At 47.0% G+C, this 18,942-nt stretch overlaps 1 protein-coding gene across 4 annotated transcripts in view; it reads left to right on the top strand.

Annotated features, from left to right (window-relative positions):
- The first annotated feature begins 11,381 nt into the window (after positions 1 to 11,381).
- LOC132389250 (ribonuclease inhibitor-like) overlaps positions 11,382 to 18,942 on the top strand; it is a 42,302-nt gene continuing 34,741 nt past the window's right edge. For 2 of the 4 annotated variants that reach the window (XM_059961743.1, XM_059961742.1), the window contains exons 1-2: positions 11,382 to 11,867; positions 11,949 to 12,044. In XM_059961743.1, coding sequence (XP_059817726.1) covers positions 11,457 to 11,867; positions 11,949 to 12,044 — 507 coding nt within the window. In that variant the 5' untranslated portion in view covers positions 11,382 to 11,456. Of the gene's footprint in view, positions 11,868 to 11,948; positions 12,045 to 16,263; positions 16,343 to 18,691; positions 18,830 to 18,942 lie in introns of those variants that run through there. The other 2 variants (XM_059961744.1, XM_059961745.1) reach the window with 2 other exon arrangements.

Below are 18,942 nucleotides of genomic sequence, written 5' to 3'. Positions count from 1 at the left end.
GGAGTGAGAGTCTGAGGGACGAGTGTTTTGGGGAATGTGGGAGGGGTTGGGGGACTGAGAGTTTGGGGGAAGAGTGTTTTGGGGAATGTGGGAGGGGTTGGGGGAGTGAGAGTTTGAGGGAAGAGTGTTTTGGGGAATGTGGGAGGGGTTGGGGGAGTGAGAGTTTGAGGGACGGGGAGCATTTTGGGGAATGTGGGAGGGGTTGGGGGAGTGAGAGTTTGAGGGAAGTGTGTTTTGGGGAATGTGGGAGGGGTAGGGGGAGTGAGAGTTTGAGGGAAGTGTGTTTTGGGGAATGTGGGAGGGGTTGAGGGACTGAGAGTTTGAGGGAAGAGTGTTTTGGGGAATGTGGGAGGGGTTGGGGGAGTGAGAGTCTGAGGGACGAGTGTTTTGGGGAATGTGGGAGGGGTTGGGGGACTGAGAGTTTGGGGGAAGAGTGTTTTGGGGAATGTGGGAGGGGTTGGGGGAGTGAGAGTTTGAGGGAAGAGTGTTTTGGGGAATGTGGGAGGGGTTGGGGGAGTGAGAGTTTGAGGGACGGGGAGCATTTTGGGGAATTTGGGAGGGGTTGGGGGACTGAGAGTTTGAGGGACGGGGAGCATTTTGGGGAATTTGGGAGGGGTTGGGTGACTGAGAGCTTGAGGGAAGTGTGTTTTGGGGAATGTGGGAGGGGTTGGGGGAGTGAGAGTTTGAGGGACGAGTGTTTTGGGGAATGTGGGAGGGGTTGGGGGACTGAGAGTTTGAGGGAAGAGTGTTTTGGGGAATGTGGGAGGGGTAGGGGGAGTGAGAGTTTGTGGGAAGAGCATTTTGGGGAATGTGGGAGGGGTTTGGGGACTGAGAGTTTGAGGGACGGGGAGCATTTTGGGGAATGTGGGTGGGGTTGGGGGGAGTGAGAGTTTGTGGGAAGTGTGTTTTGGGGAATGTGGGAGGGGTTGGGGGAGTGAGAGTTTGAGGGAAGAGTGTTTTGGGGAATATGGGAGGGGTTGGGGGAGTGAGAGTTTGAGGGACGGGGAGCATTTTGGGGAATGTGGGAGGGGTTGGGGGAGTGAGAGTTTTAGGGAACAATGTTTTGGGGAATGTGGGAGGGGTTGGGGGAGTGAGAGTTTGAGGGAAGAGTGTTTTGGGGAATGTGGGAGGGGTTGGGGGACTGAGAGTGAGGGACGAGTGTTTTTGGGAATGTGGGAAGGGTTGGGGGAGTGAGAGTTTGAGGGACGGGGAGCATTTTGGGGAATGTGGGAGGGGTTGGGGGAGTGAGAGTTTGTGGGAAGAGTGTTTTGGGGAATGTGGGAGGGGTTGGGGGACTGAGAGTTTGAGGGACGAGTGTTTTGGGGAATGTGGGAGGGGTTGGGGGAGTGAGAGTTTGAGGGACGGAGCATTTTGGGGAATGTGGGAGGGGTTGGGGGACTGAGAGTTTGAGGGAAGAGTGTTTTGGGGAATGTGGGAGGGGTTGGGGGAGTGAGTGAGGGACGAGTGTTTTGGGGAATGTGGGAGGGGTTGGGTGACTGATTTTGAGGGAAGAGTGTTTTGGGGAATGTGGGAGGGTTGGGGGAGTGAGAGTTTGAGGGACTGGGAGCATTTTGGGGAATGTGGGAGGGGTTTCGGGACTGAGAGTTTGAGGGAAGAGTGTTTTGGGGAATGTGGGAGGGGTTGGGGGTCTGAGAGTTTGAGGGACGGGGAGCATTTTGGGGAATTTGGCAGGGGTTGGGGGACTGAGAGTTTGAGGGACGGGGAGCATTTTGGGGAATTTGGGAGGGGTTGGGTGACTGAGAGCTTGAGGGAAGTGTGTTTTGGGGAATGTGGGAGGGGTTGGGGGAGTGAGAGTTTGAGGGACGAGTGTTTTGGGGAATGTGGGAGGGGTTGGGGGACTGAGAGTTTGAGGGAAGAGTGTTTTGGGGAATGTGGGAGGGGTAGGGGGAGTGAGAGTTTGTGGGAAGAGCATTTTGGGGAATGTGGGAGGGGTTGGGGGAGTGAGAGTTTGAGGGACGGGGAGCATTTTGGGGAATGTGGGAGGGGTTGGGGGAGAGAGAGTTTGAGGGAAGAGCATTTTGGGGAATGTGGGAGGGGTTTGGGGACTGAGAGTTTGAGGGACGGGGAGCATTTTGGGGAATGTGGGTGGGGTTGGGGGGAGTGAGAGTTTGTGGGAAGTGTGTTTTGGGGAATGTGGGAGGGGTTGGGGGAGTGAGAGTTTGAGGGAAGAGTGTTTTGGTGAATGTGGGAGGGGTTGGGGGAGTGAGAGTTTGAGGGACGGGGAGCATTTTGGGGAATGTGGGAGGGGTTGGGGGAGTGAGAGTTTTAGGGAACAATGTTTTGGGGAATGTGGGAGGGGTTGGGGGAGTGAGAGTTTGAGGGAAGAGTGTTTTGGGGAATGTGGGAGGGGTTGGGGGACTGAGAGTGAGGGACGAGTGTTTTTGGGAATGTGGGAAGGGTTGGGGGAGTGAGAGTTTGAGGGACGGGGAGCATTTTGGGGAATGTGGGAGGGGTTGGGGGAGTGAGAGTTTGTGGGAAGAGTGTTTTGGGGAATGTGGGAGGGGTTGGGGGAGTGAGAGTTTGTGGGAAGAGTGTTTTGGGGAATGTGGGAGGGGTAGGGGGAGTGAGAGTTTGTGGGAAGAGCATTTTGGGGAATGTGGGAGGGGTTGGGGGAGTGAGAGTTTGAGGGAAGTGTGTTTTGGGGAATGTGGGTGGGGTTGGGGGAATGAGAGTTTGAGGGAAGTGTGTTTTGGGGAATGTGGGAGGGGTTGGGGGAGTGAGAGTTTGAGGGAAGTGTGTTTTGGGGAATGTGGGAGGGGTTGGGGGAGTGAGAGTTTGAGGGAAGTGTGTTTTGGGGAATGTGGGAGGGGTTGGGGGAGTGAGAGTTTGAAGGACGAGTATTTTGGGGAATGTGGGAGGGGTTGGGGGAGTGAGAGTTTGAGGGACGGGGAGCATTTTGGGGAATGTGGGAGGGGTTGGGGGAGTGAGAGTTTGTGGGAAGAGCATTTTGGGGAATGTGGGAGGGGTTGGGGGAGTGAGAGTTTGAGGGAAGAGTGTTTTGGGGAATGTGGGAGGGGTTGGGGGAGAGAGAGTTTGTGGGAAGAGTGTTTTGGGGAATGTGGGACGGGTTGGGGGACTGAGAGTTTGAGTGACGGGGAGCATTTTGGGGAATGTGGGAGGGGTTGGGGGGAGTGAGAGTTTGAGGGAAGTGTGTTTTGGGGAATGTGGGAGGGGTTGGGGGAGTGAGAGTTTGAGGGAAGAGCATTTTGGGGAATGTGGGAGGGGTTGGGGGAGTGAGAGTTTGAGGGACAGGGAGTGTTTTGGGGAATGGGGGAGTGAGTGTTTGAGGGAAGAGTGTTTTGGGAAATGTGGGAGGGGTTGGGGGAGTGAGAGTCTGAGGGACGAGTGTTTTGGGGAATGTGGAAGGGGTTGGGGACTGAGAGTTTGAGGGAAGTGTGTTTTGGGGAATGTGGGAGGGGTTGGGGGACTGAGAGTTTGAGGGACGAGTGTTTTGGGGAATGTGGGAGGTGTTGGGGGAGTGAGAGTTTGAGGGACGGGGAGCATTTTGGGGAATGTGGGAGGGGTTGGGGGACTGAGAGTTTGAGGGACGAGTGTTTTGGGGAATGTGGGAGGGGTTGGGGGAGTGAGAGTTTGAGGGACGGAGCATTTTGGGGAATGTGGGAGGGGTTGGGGGACTGAGAGTTTGAGGGAAGAGTGTTTTGGGGAATGTGGGAGGGGTTGGGGGAGTGAGTGAGGGAAGAGTGTTTTGGGGAATGTGGGAGGGGTTGGGGGAGTGAGAGTCTGAGGGAAGAGTGTTTTGGGGAATGTGGGAGGGGTTGGGGGAGTGAGAGTTTGAGGGACAGGGAGTGTTTTGGGGAATGGGGGAGTGAGTGTTTGAGGGAAGATTGTTTTGGGGAATGTGGGAGGGGTTGGGGGAGTGAGAGTCTGAGGGACGAGTGTTTTGGGGAATGTGGGAGGGGTTGGGGGACTGAGAGTTTGGGGGAAGAGTGTTTTGGGGAATGTGGGAGGGGTTGGGGGAGTGAGAGTTTGAGGGAAGAGTGTTTTGGGGAATGTGGGAGGGGTTGGGGGAGTGAGAGTTTGAGGGACGGGGAGCATTTTGGGGAATTTGGGAGGGGTTGGGGGACTGAGAGTTTGAGGGACGGGGAGCATTTTGGGGAATTTGGGAGGGGTTGGGTGACTGAGAGCTTGAGGGAAGTGTGTTTTGGGGAATGTGGGAGGGGTTGGGGGAGTGAGAGTTTGAGGGACGAGTGTTTTGGGGAATGTGGGAGGGGTTGGGGGACTGAGAGTTTGAGGGAAGAGTGTTTTTGGGAATGTGGGAGGGGTAGGGGGAGTGAGAGTTTGTGGGAAGAGCATTTTGGGGAATGTGGGAGGGGTTGGGGGAGTGAGAGTTTGAGGGACGGGGAGCATTTTGGGGAATGTGGGAGGGGTAGGGGGAGTGAGAGTTTGTGGGAAGAGCATTTTGGGGAATGTGGGAGGGGTTTGGGGACTGAGAGTTTGAGGGACGGGGAGCATTTTGGGGAATGTGGGTGGGGTTGGGGGGAGTGAGAGTTTGTGGGAAGTGTGTTTTGGGGAATGTGGGAGGGGTTGGGGGAGTGAGAGTTTGAGGGAAGAGTGTTTTGGGGAATATGGGAGGGGTTGGGGGAGTGAGAGTTTGAGGGACGGGGAGCATTTTGGGGAATGTGGGAGGGGTTGGGGGAGTGAGAGTTTTAGGGAACAATGTTTTGGGGAATGTGGGAGGGGTTGGGGGAGTGAGAGTTTGAGGGAAGAGTGTTTTGGGGAATGTGGGAGGGGTTGGGGGACTGAGTGAGGGACGAGTGTTTTTGGGAATGTGGGAAGGGTTGGGGGAGTGGGAGTTTGAGGGACGGGGAGCATTTTGGGGAATGTGGGAGGGGTTGGGGGAGTGAGAGTTTGTGGGAAGAGTGTTTTGGGGAATGTGGGAGGGGTTGGGGGACTGAGAGTTTGAGGGAAGAGTGTTTTGCAGAATGTGGGAGGGGTTGGGGGAGTGAGAGTTTGAGGGAAGTGTGTTTTGGGGAATGTGGGAGGGGTTGGGGGACTGAGAGTTTGAGGGAAGAGTGTTTTGGGGAATGTGGGAGGGGTTGGGGGAGTGAGAGTTTGAGGGAAGTGTGTTTTGGGGAATGTGGGAGGGGTTGGGGGTCTGAGAGTTTGAGGGAAGAGTGTTTTGGGGAATGTGGGAGGGGTTGGGGGAGTGAGAGTTTGAGGGAAGTGTGTTTTGGGGAATGTGGGAGGGGTTGGGGGAGTGAGAGTTTGAGGGACGGGGAGCATTTTGGGGAATGTGGGAGGGGTTGGGGGAGTGAGAGTTTGTGGGAAGAGCATTTTGGGGAATGTGGGAGGGGTTGGGGGAGTGAGAGTTTGAGGGAAGAGTGTTTTGGGGAATGTGGGAGGGGTTGGGGGAGAGAGAGTTTGTGGGAAGAGCATTTTGGGGAATGTGGGAGGGGTTGGGGGACTGAGAGTTTGAGGGAAGAGTGTTTTGGGGAATGTGGGAGGGGTTGGGGGAGAGAGAGTTTGTGGGAAGAGTGTTTTGGGGAATGTGGGACGGGTTGGGGGACTGAGAGTTTGAGGGACGGGGAGCATTTTGGGGAATGTGGGAGGGGTTGGGGGGAGTGAGAGTTTGAGGGAAGTGTGTTTTGGGGAATGTGGGAGGGGTTGGGGGAGTGAGAGTTTGAGGGAAGAGCATTTTGGGGAATGTGGGAGGGGTTGGGGGAGTGAGAGTTTGAGGGACAGGGAGTGTTTTGGGGAATGGGGGAGTGAGTGTTTGAGGGAAGAGTGTTTTGGGAAATGTGGGAGGGGTTGGGGGAGTGAGAGTCTGAGGGACGAGTGTTTTGGGGAATGTGGAAGGGGTTGGGGGACTGAGAGTTTGAGGGAAGTGTGTTTTGGGGAATGTGGGAGGGGTTGGGGGACTGAGAGTTTGAGGGACGAGTGTTTTGGGGAATTTGGGAGGTGTTGGGGGAGTGAGAGTTTGAGGGACGGGGAGCATTTTGGGGAATGTGGGAGGGGTTGGGGGACTGAGAGTTTGAGGGACGAGTGTTTTGGGGAATGTGGGAGGGGTTGGGGGAGTGAGAGTTTGAGGGACGGAGCATTTTGGGGAATGTGGGAGGGGTTGGGGGACTGAGAGTTTGAGGGAAGAGTGTTTTGGGGAATGTGGGAGGGGTTGGGGGAGTGAGTGAGGGAAGAGTGTTTTGGGGAATGTGGGAGGGGTTGGGGGAGTGAGAGTCTGAGGGACGAGTGTTTTGGGGAATGTGGTAGGGGTTGGGGGACTGAGAGTTTGAGGGAAGAGTGTTTTGGGGAATGTGGGAGGGGTTGGGGGAGTGAGAGTTTGAGGGACGGGGAGCATTTTGGGGAATTTGGGAGGGGTTGGGGGACTGAGAGTTTGAGGGACGGGGAGCATTTTGGGGAATTTGGGAGGGGTTGGGTGACTGAGAGCTTGAGGGAAGTGTGTTTTGGGGAATGTGGGAGGGGTTGGGGGAGTGAGAGTTTGAGGGACGAGAGTTTTGGGGAATGTGGGAGGGGTTGGGGGACTGAGAGTTTGAGGGAAGAGTGTTTTGGGGAATGTGGGAGGGGTAGGGGGAGTGAGAGTTTGTGGGACGGGGAGCATTTTGGGGAATGTGGGAGGGGTTGGGGGAGAGAGAGTTTGAGGGAAGAGCATTTTGGGGAATGTGGGAGGGGTTTGGGGACTGAGAGTTTGAGGGACGGGGAGCATTTTGGGGAATGTGGGTGGGGTTGGGGGGAGTGAGAGTTTGTGGGAAGTGTGTTTTGGGGAATGTGGGAGGGGTTGGGGGAGTGAGAGTTTGAGGGAAGAGTGTTTTGGGGAATGTGGGAGGGGTTGGGGGAGTGAGAGTTTGAGGGACGGGGAGCATTTTGGGGAATGTGGGAGGGTTTGGGGGAGTGAGAGTTTTAGGGAACAATGTTTTGGGGAATGTGGGAGGGGTTGGGGGAGTGAGAGTTTGAGGGAAGAGTGTTTTGGGGAATGTGGGAGGGGTTGGGGGACTGAGAGTGAGGGACGAGTGTTTTTGGGAATGTGGGAAGGGTTGGGGGAGTGAGAGTTTGAGGGACGGGGAGCATTTTGGGGAATGTGGGAGGGGTTGGGGGAGTGAGAGTTTGTGGGAAGAGTGTTTTGGGGAATGTGGGAGGGGTTGGGGGACTGAGAGTTTGAGGGAAGAGTGTTCTGGGGAATGTGGGAGGGGTTGGGGGAGTGAGAGTTTGAGGGAAGTGTGTTTTGGGGAATGTGGGAGGGGTTGGGGGACTGAGAGTTTGAGGGAAGTGTGTTTTGGGGAATGTGGGAGGGGTTGGGGGAGTGAGAGTTTGAGGGAAGTGTGTTTTGGGGAATGTGGGAGGGGTTGGGGGAGTGAGAGTTTGAAGGACGAGTATTTTGGGGAATGTGGGAGGGGTTGGGGGAGTGAGAGTTTGAGGGACGGGGAGCATTTTGGGGAATGTGGGAGGGGTTGAGGGATTGAGAGTTTGAGGGAAGAGTGTTTTGGGGAATGTGGGAGTGGTTGGTGGACTGAGAGTTTGAGGGAAGAGTGTTTTGGGGAATGTGGGAGGGGTTGGGGGAGTGAGAGTTTGAGGGAAGAGTGTTTTGGGGAATGTGGGAGGGGTTGGGGGAGTGAGAGTTTGAGGGAAGAGTGTTTTGGGGAATGTGGGAGTGGTTGGGGGACTGAGTTTGAGGGAAGAGTGTTTTGGGGAATGTGGGAGGGGTTGGGGGAGTGAGAGTTTGAGGGAAGAGTGTTTTGGGGAATGTGGGAGGGGTTGAGGGATTGAGAGTTTGAGGGAAGAGTGTTTTGGGGAATGTGGGAGTGGTTGGGGGACTGAGAGTTTGAGGGAAGAGTGTTTTGGGGAATGTGGGAGGGGTAGGGGGAGTGAGAGTTTGAAGGACGAGTATTTTGGGGAATGTGGGAGGGGTTGGGGGACTGAGAGTTTGAGGGAAGTGTGTTTTGGGGAATGTGGGAGGGGTAGGGGGAGTGAGAGTTTGAGGGACGGGGAGCATTTTGGGGAATGTGGGAGGGGTTGGGGGAGTGAGAGTTTGTGGGAAGAGCATTTTGGGGAATGTGGGAGGGGTTGGGGGAGTGAGAGTTTGAGGGAAGAGTGTTTTGGGGAATGTGGGAGGGGTTGGGGGAGAGAGAGTTTGTGGGAAGAGTGTTTTGGGGAATGTGAGAGGGGTTGGGGGACTGAGAGTTTGAGGGACGGGGAGCATTTTGGGGAATGTGGGAGGGGTTGGGGGGAGTGAGAGTTTGAGGGAAGTGTGTTTTGGGGAATGTGGGAGGGGTTGGGGGAGTGAGAGTTTGAGGGACGGAGCATTTTGGGGAATGTGGGAGGGGTTGGTGGACTGAGAGTTTGAGGGAAGAGTGTTTTGGGGAATGTGGGAGGGGTTGGGGGAGTGAGAGTCTGAGGGAAGAGTGTTTTGGGGAATGTGGGAGGGGTTGGGGGAGTGAGAGTTTGAGGGACAGGGAGTGTTTTGGGGAATGGGGGAGTGAGTGTTTGAGGGAAGAGTGTTTTGGGGAATGTGGGAGGGGTTGGGGGAGTGAGAGTCTGAGGGACGAGTGTTCTGGGGAATGTGGGAGGGGTTGGGGGACTGAGAGTTTGGGGGAAGAGTGTTTTGGGGAATGTGGGAGGGGTTGGGGGAGTGAGAGTTTGAGGGAAGAGTGTTTTGGGGAATGTGGGAGGGGTTGGGGGAGTGAGAGTTTGAGGGACTGGGAGCATTTTGGGGAATGTGGGAGGGGTTTCGGGACTGAGAGTTTGAGGGAAGAGTGTTTTGGGGAATGTGGGAGGGGTTGGGGGAGTGAGAGTTTGAGGGACGAGTGTTTTGGGGAATGTGGGAGGGGTTGGGGGACTGAGAGTTTGAGGGACGGGGAGCATTTTGGGGAATTTGGGAGGGGTTGGGGGACTGAGAGTTTGAGGGACGGGGAGCATTTTAGGGAATTTGGGAGGGGTTGGGGGACTGAGAGTTTGAGGGACGAGTGTTTTGGGGAATGTGGGAGGGGTTGGAGTGAGAGTTTGAGGGACGGGGAGCATTTTGGGGAATGTGGGAGGGGTTGGGGGACTGAGCGTTTGAGGGAAGTGTGTTTTGGCGAATGTGGGACGGGTTGGGGGAGTGAGAGTTTGAGTTTCCAGCACCTGGTGTCGTTATTTCAGACCTGAATCATTATCTCTGCGTCTCTGTTCACAGACACTGTCCAGTCTGAGAGTTTCCAGCACCCGATGTCGTTATTTCAGACCTGAATCGTTCTCTCTGTGTCTCTGTTTCAGACACTGTCCAGTCTGAGAGTTTCCAGCACCCTTTGTCGTTATTTCAGACCTGAATCGTTCTCTCTGTGTCTCTGTTCACAGACACTGTCCAGTCTGAGAGTTTCCAGCACCTGATGTCGTTATTTCAGACCTGAATCGTTCTCTCTGTGTCTCTGTTCACAGACACTGTCCAGTCTGAGAGTTTCCAGCACCCGATGTCGTTATTTCAGACCTGAATCGTTCTCTCTGCGTCTCTGTTCACAGACACTGTCCAGTCTGAGAGTTTCCAGCGCCCGATGTGGTTATTTCAGACCTGAATCGTTCTCTCTGCGTCTCTGTTCACAGACACTGTCCAGTCTGAGAGTTTCCAGCGCCCGATGTGGTTATTTCAGACATGAATCGTTCTCTCTGCGTCTCTGTTCACAGACACTGTCCAGTCTGAGAGTTTCCAGCACCCGATGTGGTTATTTCAGACATGAATCGTTCTCTCTGCGTCTCTGTTCACAGACACTGTCCAGTCTGAGAGTTTCCAGCACCCGATGTGGTTATTTCAGACCTGAATCGTTCTCTCTGTGTCTCTGTTTCAGACACTGTCCAGTCTGAGAGTTTCCAGCACCCTATGTCGTTATTTCAGACCTGAATCGTTCTCTCTGTGTCTCTGTTCACAGACACTGTCCTGTCTGAGAGTTTCCAGCACCCAATGTCATTATTTCAGACCTGAATCGTTCTCTCTGCGTCTCTGTTCACAGACACTGTCCAGTCTGAGAGTTTCCAGCACCCGATGTCGTTATTTCAGACCTGAATCGTTCTCTCTGCGTCTCTGTTCACAGACACTGTCCAGTCTGAGAGTTTCCACCACTCGATGTGGTTATTTCAGACCTGAATCGTTCTCTCTGCGTCTCTGTTCACAGACACTGTCCAGTCTGAGAGTTTCCAGCGCCCGATGTGGTTATTTCAGACATGAATCGTTCTCTCTGCGTCTCTGTTCACAGACACTGTCCAGTCTGAGAGTTTCCAGCGCCCGATGTCGTTATTTCAGACCTGAATCGTTCTCTCTGTGTCTCTGTTCACAGACACTGTCCAGTCTGAGAGTTTCCAGCACCCGATGTCGTTATTTCAGACCTGAATCATTCTCTGTCTGTTCACAGACACTGTCCAGTCTGAGAGTTTCCAGCACCCGATGTTGTTATTTCAGACCTGAATCGTTCTCTCTCTGTCTCTGTTCACAGACACTATCCAGTCTGAGAGTTTCCAGCACCCAGTGTTGTTATTTCAGACCTTATACAGTCATGGGCAGAACGTGGAGACTCCACACACACACAGCACCTGATATTAGGATGGAACCCACGTCCCCAGAGTGTGCAGCATGACTGAAGGTGTTTTTATCAGAGGAATTGGTGTTTCTCGGGATGGTATGAAGGACCACGTGGTCCTCAGTCAATTCCAATAACCCCTGGAGATGTTCACTGGGCTTCAGGTGACCTCTCAGTAAATCAGAGTTAGTTCAGCCGCTGCACCGTCCACCGTCCCGGACAGTCGTTCACCAGCTTCCCTGTCAGCCAGATAAACCGGCCTGGTGCTCGGCCCAGTGTGGTGGAACCGACTGATGATGGGTCTGTCTGGGTGGTGTTGGGAATCTGACCCAGTGTGTCTGCTGTCTGGGACGGGTGAAGGTCACGGGGACAGACAGAAGGGAACCATTTCCTCCTGTGGCCCAGACCAGAAGAAGGGAGAGCGAGACCTTCTATTGGAGACGGTCTGTACAGGGGTGAAGACAGGAAACTGAGCCCTGGAGATCAGGGTTGCTTTCACCGAAAAGCCCATCCTGTCACACCCAGTCCTGGTTTCAGCACAGCTGGATCTCAGCAATCCCTCCTGTACCTGGCACCTTATCAGCTCCACAACCCCTGTTTTATTGCAGGGTTTTTTTGAAAAGCACTCATCCTCAATTAATATTTAACCACCCTTCCCACAGCTGCTCTGAAACATGTTTTATTTCCCAGTATCAGACTGACCCAGGCTCTGCATTCTTGGTTCATTCAGATTTATTTAATCCCTACTCTTGGGGATAATGGATGCTGGGGACCCTGCCCCCTTGCAGTACTGCAGCTGTGATTAATATCCCTTCCTCGGTGGAGTTGCTGTGTGTTCAGTGGACAAACTCTGTACTGCAGGAGTTCAGCAGGTCATCGAAAGTGAAAGTAATTTGAACCAGGAAGTGTTGTTTGTGTAAAATGGCTTTCAGACAGCAGGTAGAGAGTTTAACGGAGGAGGTACTTTGTCCCGTCTGCCTTGATTTCTTCACCAATCCGGTAACGCTCAACTGTGGACACAACTTCTGCCTCTCCTGTATCACACAGTGTTGGGCAAAGGAGGGGAGAAACTGCTGTCCGAAATGTAGAGAGGAGTTTGCAGACAGATCCCTCAGGGTAAATTGGGCCCTGGCAAGTCTGGCTGAAAAGGCTCAACAATTAAACCTGAATTGGAAAGAGACGGAGATGAGACCGCAGTGTGAGAAACATCGGGAGGAACTGAAGCTGTTTTGTGACACAGACAAGCAACTGGTCTGTGTGATTTGTAGAGACGCGAGGGAACACAGATCTCACAGCTTCATGCCGATTGAAGAAGCTGCGGAGATTTACAAGGTAAATACGAACAGATTTTATCACCTGAATATTTATGGTATTCTTATTTTACCGACGTTTTCTTCTTGAACCCAATCTCAGTGTCAAGTTAAATCATCGTTCGAATCTCTGACAGAGAAGAAATCTGCCATCCAGGAGTTGGAACGGCGACAGAAACATAACATTTCTGGAGTGAGGGTGAGATGTGCTTCCATTTCTCTGGGTCTGTGTGGTTTGGTTTGTTTGGAGCAGAATTAGAGTGACACACACAAAATGCTGGAAGAACTTAGTGGACCAGGCAGCGTCTGTGGAAAAGAGTACAGTTGACGTTTTGGGACGAGACCTTCGGCAGATTTTCTTCTGTTTGGTACAGGAGCAGAATTAGGCATTTCATCCCATTTAGTCTGCTCCGCCATTCCATCACAGCTGATCCAATTTTCCTCTCAGCTCCAATGCCCTGCCTTGTCCCTGTACCCCTTCGTGCGCTGACCAATTAAGAATTTGTTGATCTCTGCCTTAAATATACCTAAAGACTTGGCCTGCAAAGCCGCCTGTGGCAAAGTGTTCCACAGATTCACCACCCTCTGCACAACGAAAGTCCTCATTTCCATTCTAAAATGGCGCCCCTCTTTTCTGAGGCTGCCACACTGAAGCACTCTTTTAAAGTGACAGTTCACAGTAAACGAAACCTATGGGTTTGCAACACTCCCCCCCCCCCCAAAAAAAAAATGTTGATCTAAAAGAGCAAAATTTTTAACTGTAAACTACAGTATGTAAAACAATACATGTATGTTTACCATATTAGACATGGCCAAGTACTGATTCTACTTCACTATTAAAAATACATTGCAAGCTTAACATCTGGAAAGACAATCTGCAATTATATTGTCCTTGCCTTTAATGTGAATTATCATATCATATTCTTTCAAAATCAGGCTCCAGTTTGACCGTCTTCTATTTTTGTCTTTTATCTTCCTCAAAAACACTAATAGATTGTGATCTGTGTAAACCACAAGTGGTTTCTGAGCTGGACAAACATAAACATCAAAATGCTGCAGAGCTAGAATAAGTGACAACAACTCTTTCTCTATGGTAGAATAATTTCTTTGATGTTCATTGAATTTCCTTGAAAAGTAAGCTGCAAGATGTTCAACATCATCGTTACCCTTTGTAATAATACTGCTCCTGCAGCTTCATCACTGGCATCCACTGGCTATAGAGAAGGGCTTTGCAAAGTCAGGTGCCCTGAGTACAGGTCGATGAGCAACTTTCAATTGATCAAATGCCTCCTGACAAGGTTCTTTCCAAACAAACTTCTCACCCTTCCTCAGGAGGTTAGTCAGAGGAAGAGCAATGTTAGCAAAGTTCTTACAAAACTTACGGTAATATCCAACCATTCCCAGAAACCTTCTAAGAGCCTTTTTACCAGTTGGAATGGGAACTTCAGAAATTGCCTGAACTTTTGCTTGAACAGGAGCCAACTCACCTTGACCCACCACATAATCAAATAGGTCACAGTGGCATGGCCAAATTCACTCTTAGCTAAGTTAACTGTAAGGCTGGCCTTTGAAAGCCTTTCAAACAACTCTTCCACTGCAGAGGTACGAGCTTCCCAAGGGTCATTTCCCGTGACTAAATCATCAATATAAGCATCTGTATTTTTTAACTCTTGAATTACAGAATTAATCATTCTTTGAAATGTTCCTAGAGCAGTTTTCATCCCAAATGGCAAAACGTTGTATTCATACAGCCCAGAAGGTGTCACAAACGCAGAAATTTCCCTTCCTCTGTCCGTCAATGGAACACACCAATACCCTTTCAACAGATCAATCTTTGTAAGAAATTTAGCTTTTCCAACTTTGTCTATACAATCATCCACCCTAGGGACAGGATAGGCATCTGTTTTTGTAAACAGCATTCACCTTTCTATAATCAGTGCAAAACCGAACACTACCATCAGGTTTAGGCACAGTAACGCAAGGTGAACTCCAATCTGAATTAGAAGGCTGAATAATACCATTTTTTCAGCTTATATTCAATTTCTTCCTCAGCCAATTTACATTTTTCCACATTCATACGATAGGGGGGTTGCTTAATCGGCTTGACATTCCCCACATCTACGTCATGAGATGTGACTGCGGTTCAATTCAGAACATCAGGAAATAAATGTTTAAACTTCAGAATTAATCTTTTCATTTGTTGTCTTTGATGTGGTTGTAAGTGTGCCAACTTTGTTATAAATATCTTGTAAAACAGCAGAGTTCATTAGCCTCGCTGGGACCATGGTTGGCTTATGAACAGTCTGGGACGAGTCATTTATTTCATTCCCAGGGTATTCAGTCTAGCTGTGGCTGTCAATGGACAGCCGCTGGATGTGTCTCACCAAAGGTCATTTTCTCATAATGTTTTATCATATTGATATGACAAAACTCTGTTTTTCATTTATGATCAGGTGTTTTGATTATGAAATTCATATCATTAACCTGAGACTCAAACTCATAAGGACCTAAAAATCCCGCCTGAAGAGGGTTTCAACTTGTAGGTAACAGTATTAAAACCTTATCTCCTATTTGAAATTTTCTCAGACGGACTTGTTTATCAAACCAGTGCTTCACTTTGTTTTGAGAAATCTTTAAGTTTTGTGTCGCTAGACTATAGGCTTGGTGTAGTTTATTTGTGAACTTTAAAACAGAGTCTAACAAATTAACATGTACATCCCCATCAATCCACTGTTTCTTTAACAAGGTCAAAGGTCCCCTCACTCAGCGACCAAATACAAGTTCAAATGGACTAAAGCCCAGTGATCTCTGCACCGACTCTCTTACTGCGAACAAAAGCAAATATATTCCTTCATCCCTGTCTTTTCCATTTTCAACACAATATATCTTAATCATTGTTTTGAGGGCAGAATGATATCTTTTTGAAGCCCTTTGTGATTCCGGATGGTACGCAGACGAAGTAATTTGCTTAGCTCCCAGTTCATAAACTACCTGCTGGAATAATCCAGATGTAAAATTACTTCCTTGGCACTGAAATAACTCAACTAAAAGAGAAATTTGAAGAAAAGATTGACTCTCTGAGCCTCGATCTTAAAGAAGTTAGTTGAAATGCAGCTGACCTTTCTTCTCATTTGGAAAGGGCTCAACAATGAATCGTGGATCTGGAAGCTCGGTCGCGTCGGAATAATATTCGAATTGTTGGATTAAAAGAGAAATCAGAATCTGCCGACACACTGGATTATTTTGCTAAAATGTTTCAGTCTTTATTTCCAGAGGTTTGTTCGTAACCCCTGGAGAATGAAATGGCTCACAGAACCAGTGCTTTAAAACATTTGCATCAAGGTGAAAACAGGCATATTGTTGTGTGTTTTCTCCGTTTTAGAGACAAATACTGCATTATTAAGCTCGCAAGAAAACAAAGGTCGTTTCAATTTCAAGGTTCGGAGATACGCTTTTTTGAAGATTTTCCACACGAAATTGTTAAGAAGCGTGCTGGATTCGCTTCGGCTATGAGATTAGCGTATCAGAAAAAGCTCTTCCCATCATTACGATAACCAGCTAAATTAAGGTTTCTTGTCAAAATTTCTGGGGCTCGTATTTTTGATGACCCAGCCGAAGCATTGAGTTTTATTAACTCTTTGTCTGACGAGTCTGAAGCCTGAAGTTTGAATGATTTCCAATGGTTTGAGTGTCTCGTGGTGTAAAGAGTGATGAAATTGGAAGATTTGATGGTTATAGAAAGTCTTTACCTTACAATATATTTTTATCTCTGAAAAAGACTGGTTTGGATGGTTTTAACCTCAGAAGTCATAGCGGGAGAACTGTTGAAAGACTGTAGATAATTTTGAACCATCTAGAATTTTTTCTCAGCAGCATTTAAATGAATTAACTTTTTTTTGTTCCGTATGCTTTTGTAAAGATCTTTTACATAATTATTTGGATTGCTTTATGTTTTAAAGATAGATTGGATAATTTAAAGATGGCGATTGTTTTTCTTTTGTGCAAATATTTCAAGAATTGTTTTGGATGTGTTTTTCTTCCCTTACCTAATATTATGAAGGTTACTTTCAAAATTGAAGGTCGTTTTGTTTTACAAAAAAACTGTTCCTTCCAATTTAATTATATTGAGATACATGTCAACTGTAATGAATTTAATGTTTGGTAGACGGAGACAGAGATTACCTTTTTCATTTTTATTATTTAGGTAGGTGGAGTTTATTATCGCTTCACTGCTTTTCTTGGGGCTTGCGTGGACTGATATTGACTTATTTCTGGGCTTTGTAGTTTGGGTGGGTTTTTCTTCTTTTTTTTTATCCCCATTATGGAACCCCGGAGCATATGCTAATTATTATTATAGTTGTTCATCTCTGCCATTTTCGACTATCTTATCCTGACATTCATCTCACAACTCTTTTTAGATACAAAGTCTCATGATGATATCTGAACAGTTCAATGTTTTAAGTTGGAATGTCTGCGGTTGGAATCATCCCATTAAGTGTAAGAAAACATTTAAAATTATTAACCGATTCCAACCTGATATAATCTTTGCTCAAGAGACGCATATCAGGTTATGTGATAAAAATCGTTTTTTAAATCTTGAAAGGGTCCTTAGTTTCATACAAACTCTCAGTAAAATTAGAGGTTTTTCAATTTTTGTTGATTACAATATCCCTTTTAATCAGGAGGACATTATAGCGGATATTAATGGTAGATTTTTGATTGTTAAAGGATTAATTTATAATAGGAAAATGGTTTTGGTTAATATTTATGGACCAAATGTGGATGATCCCTCTTTTTCTAAAGCTGTCTTTGCTCTATTACCTGATTTAAATGAATATATGTTATTAATGGGTGGTGATTTTAATACTTGTTCAGATCCTTTAATGGATAAGTCATCACCCAAACATCAACTCCCTAATCATTCTGCATCACTTATTAATTCCTTTTTAATTGATTATGGTCTAATTGAAGTATGGAGGCAGATGCATCCTAGTGATAGAGAATACACTTTTTTCTCACATGTTCATAACATATATTTGAGAATCGACTATTTTATAGTTGACCATCGACTTCTATTTAATGTTCAGAAATGTGAGTATGATGCAATTGTTATCTCTGATCGTGCCTCTTTAAATCTAATACTTGAACTGAAAGATGTTGCTTCTACCAGACCATTTTGGCGTTTTCCAGAACACTTATTACAAAGTTCAGAATTTGTTGAGTTTATTGAAACTCAGATAAAAGAGTTTTTTCTCTTTAATAATCCAGGAAACGTCTCAAAGTTAGTAATCTGGGATACATTAAAAGCCTATTTACGTGGTCAGATTATTTCGTATATAGCTAAACTGAAGAAACAAAGCTCCTGGACTTGATGGTTATTCAGTAGGATTTTACAAAAAATTTGAAAGATTACTTTCTCCATATCTTTTGGAAATATATCATGAATCCTTTGAGAAGGGTAGTTTACTTTCTTCCTTTTATGAAGCATCTATTTCCTTAATCCTTAAGAAAGATAAAGATCCTACTGAATGTTTATCATATAGACCTAGTTAACTATTAAATGTGGCTGCAAAATTTTTTTCTAAGATAATGGCTAAGTGCTTGGAAACTACTTTAAAATCACCTCTATGGATCAAACGGGCTTTATTAAAGGCCGTTACTCTTTCTCCAATGTTCGGAGATTGATGAAAATTATATATTCACCAATATCAAGCAACCTCAATGTGTTATCTCTCTCGATGCAGAAAAGGCATTTGATAGAGTTGAGTGGCCATATTTGTTTAAAGTATTAGAAAAGTTTGGTTTTGGTAATAATTTTAATAGATGGATTCAAATGATTTATAAGAATCCTATCACCACGGTTATTACTATTAATTTCAGGTCCTCTTTTTTTTCACTTTCTCGTGGTACTAGACAGCGATGTCCATTGTCCTTTATTATTTAATCTTGTATTGGAGCCTTTGGCAGTAACACTACATGAAGCTAAAAATATCCATGGTATCTCTATGAATGGAACCATACATAAGATTTCTCTTTACGCAGATGATCTTTTGGTGTTTATTTCGAATCCTGAGGAATCAATTCCTAATCTTTTGGAAACACTAAAAGATTTTGGTAAAATTTCAGGATATAAACTTAACTTGAATAAAAGTGAATTGTTCCTATTAAATGCCCCTGTTTTTATATATAACGATATTCCTTTTAGAATTGTTAATACTTTTAAATATTTAGGTATTATAATTACTAAAAAATATAAGGATCTTTATAAAACTAATGTAGTTCCTTTAATGGACTCCATGGAACAACTATTTTCTAGATGGAATCCACTTACTTTTTCTTTAATAGGTCATATCCATGCTTTGAAAATGATGATTTTACCTAGATTTTTATATATTTTCCAAAATATACATATCTTTTTAACTAAAATTTTTTTTGATCAAACTGACTCTCTTATTTCTTCCTTTATTTGGAACAATAAAAGACCAAGAATTAATAAGTATCATTTACAAAAATCTAAGAAAGATGGTGGACTTGAATTTCCTAATTTAAGACTGTATTATTGGGCTGTTAATGTTAGACTATTATACTTTTGGCTATATTGGCTCGACAAGAGCCAAAAACCACTATGGGTTGATTTGGAATTAAAAGCTGTTAAACAATTTTATTTAACTTCAATATTAGGAGCTCCATTACCTCTACAACTTTCTAAAATTACAAATTTAAATCTTTACCCTGTTATTAAACATTCCCTACGGATTTGGTTTCAGTTTCACAATATTTTAAATTTTAAACAATTTAAGTTGTCTAGTTTTTAATATCAAAACTTTTTATTTAAACCTTCAATAACTGATCCCATTTTTCTCCTATGGAGAAATAAAGGGATCCAGTCTTTTACAGATTGATTTTGTGATGGTCGATTGATGACTTGAAGAGCTAATTAACAAATATTCTCTTGCTCGTTCACATTTTCTGCAATATCTTCAGGTTAGACATTTTTTACAATATTTTATCTAAGTTTCCATATTTGCAAGAATCTGATTTGTTGGATGCCATTTTAAAGTTGAATCCTTTAGTGAGAAGTTCTATTAGCAGAATTT

This window comes from Hypanus sabinus, unplaced genomic scaffold (genome assembly GCF_030144855.1).
Source record: "Hypanus sabinus isolate sHypSab1 unplaced genomic scaffold, sHypSab1.hap1 scaffold_517, whole genome shotgun sequence".
In the NCBI taxonomy this organism is placed as follows: Eukaryota; Metazoa; Chordata; class Chondrichthyes; order Myliobatiformes; family Dasyatidae; genus Hypanus; species Hypanus sabinus.
The sequence above is the reverse complement of the archived record's forward strand: the minus strand, read 5'-3'. Positions and strand labels throughout refer to the sequence as shown.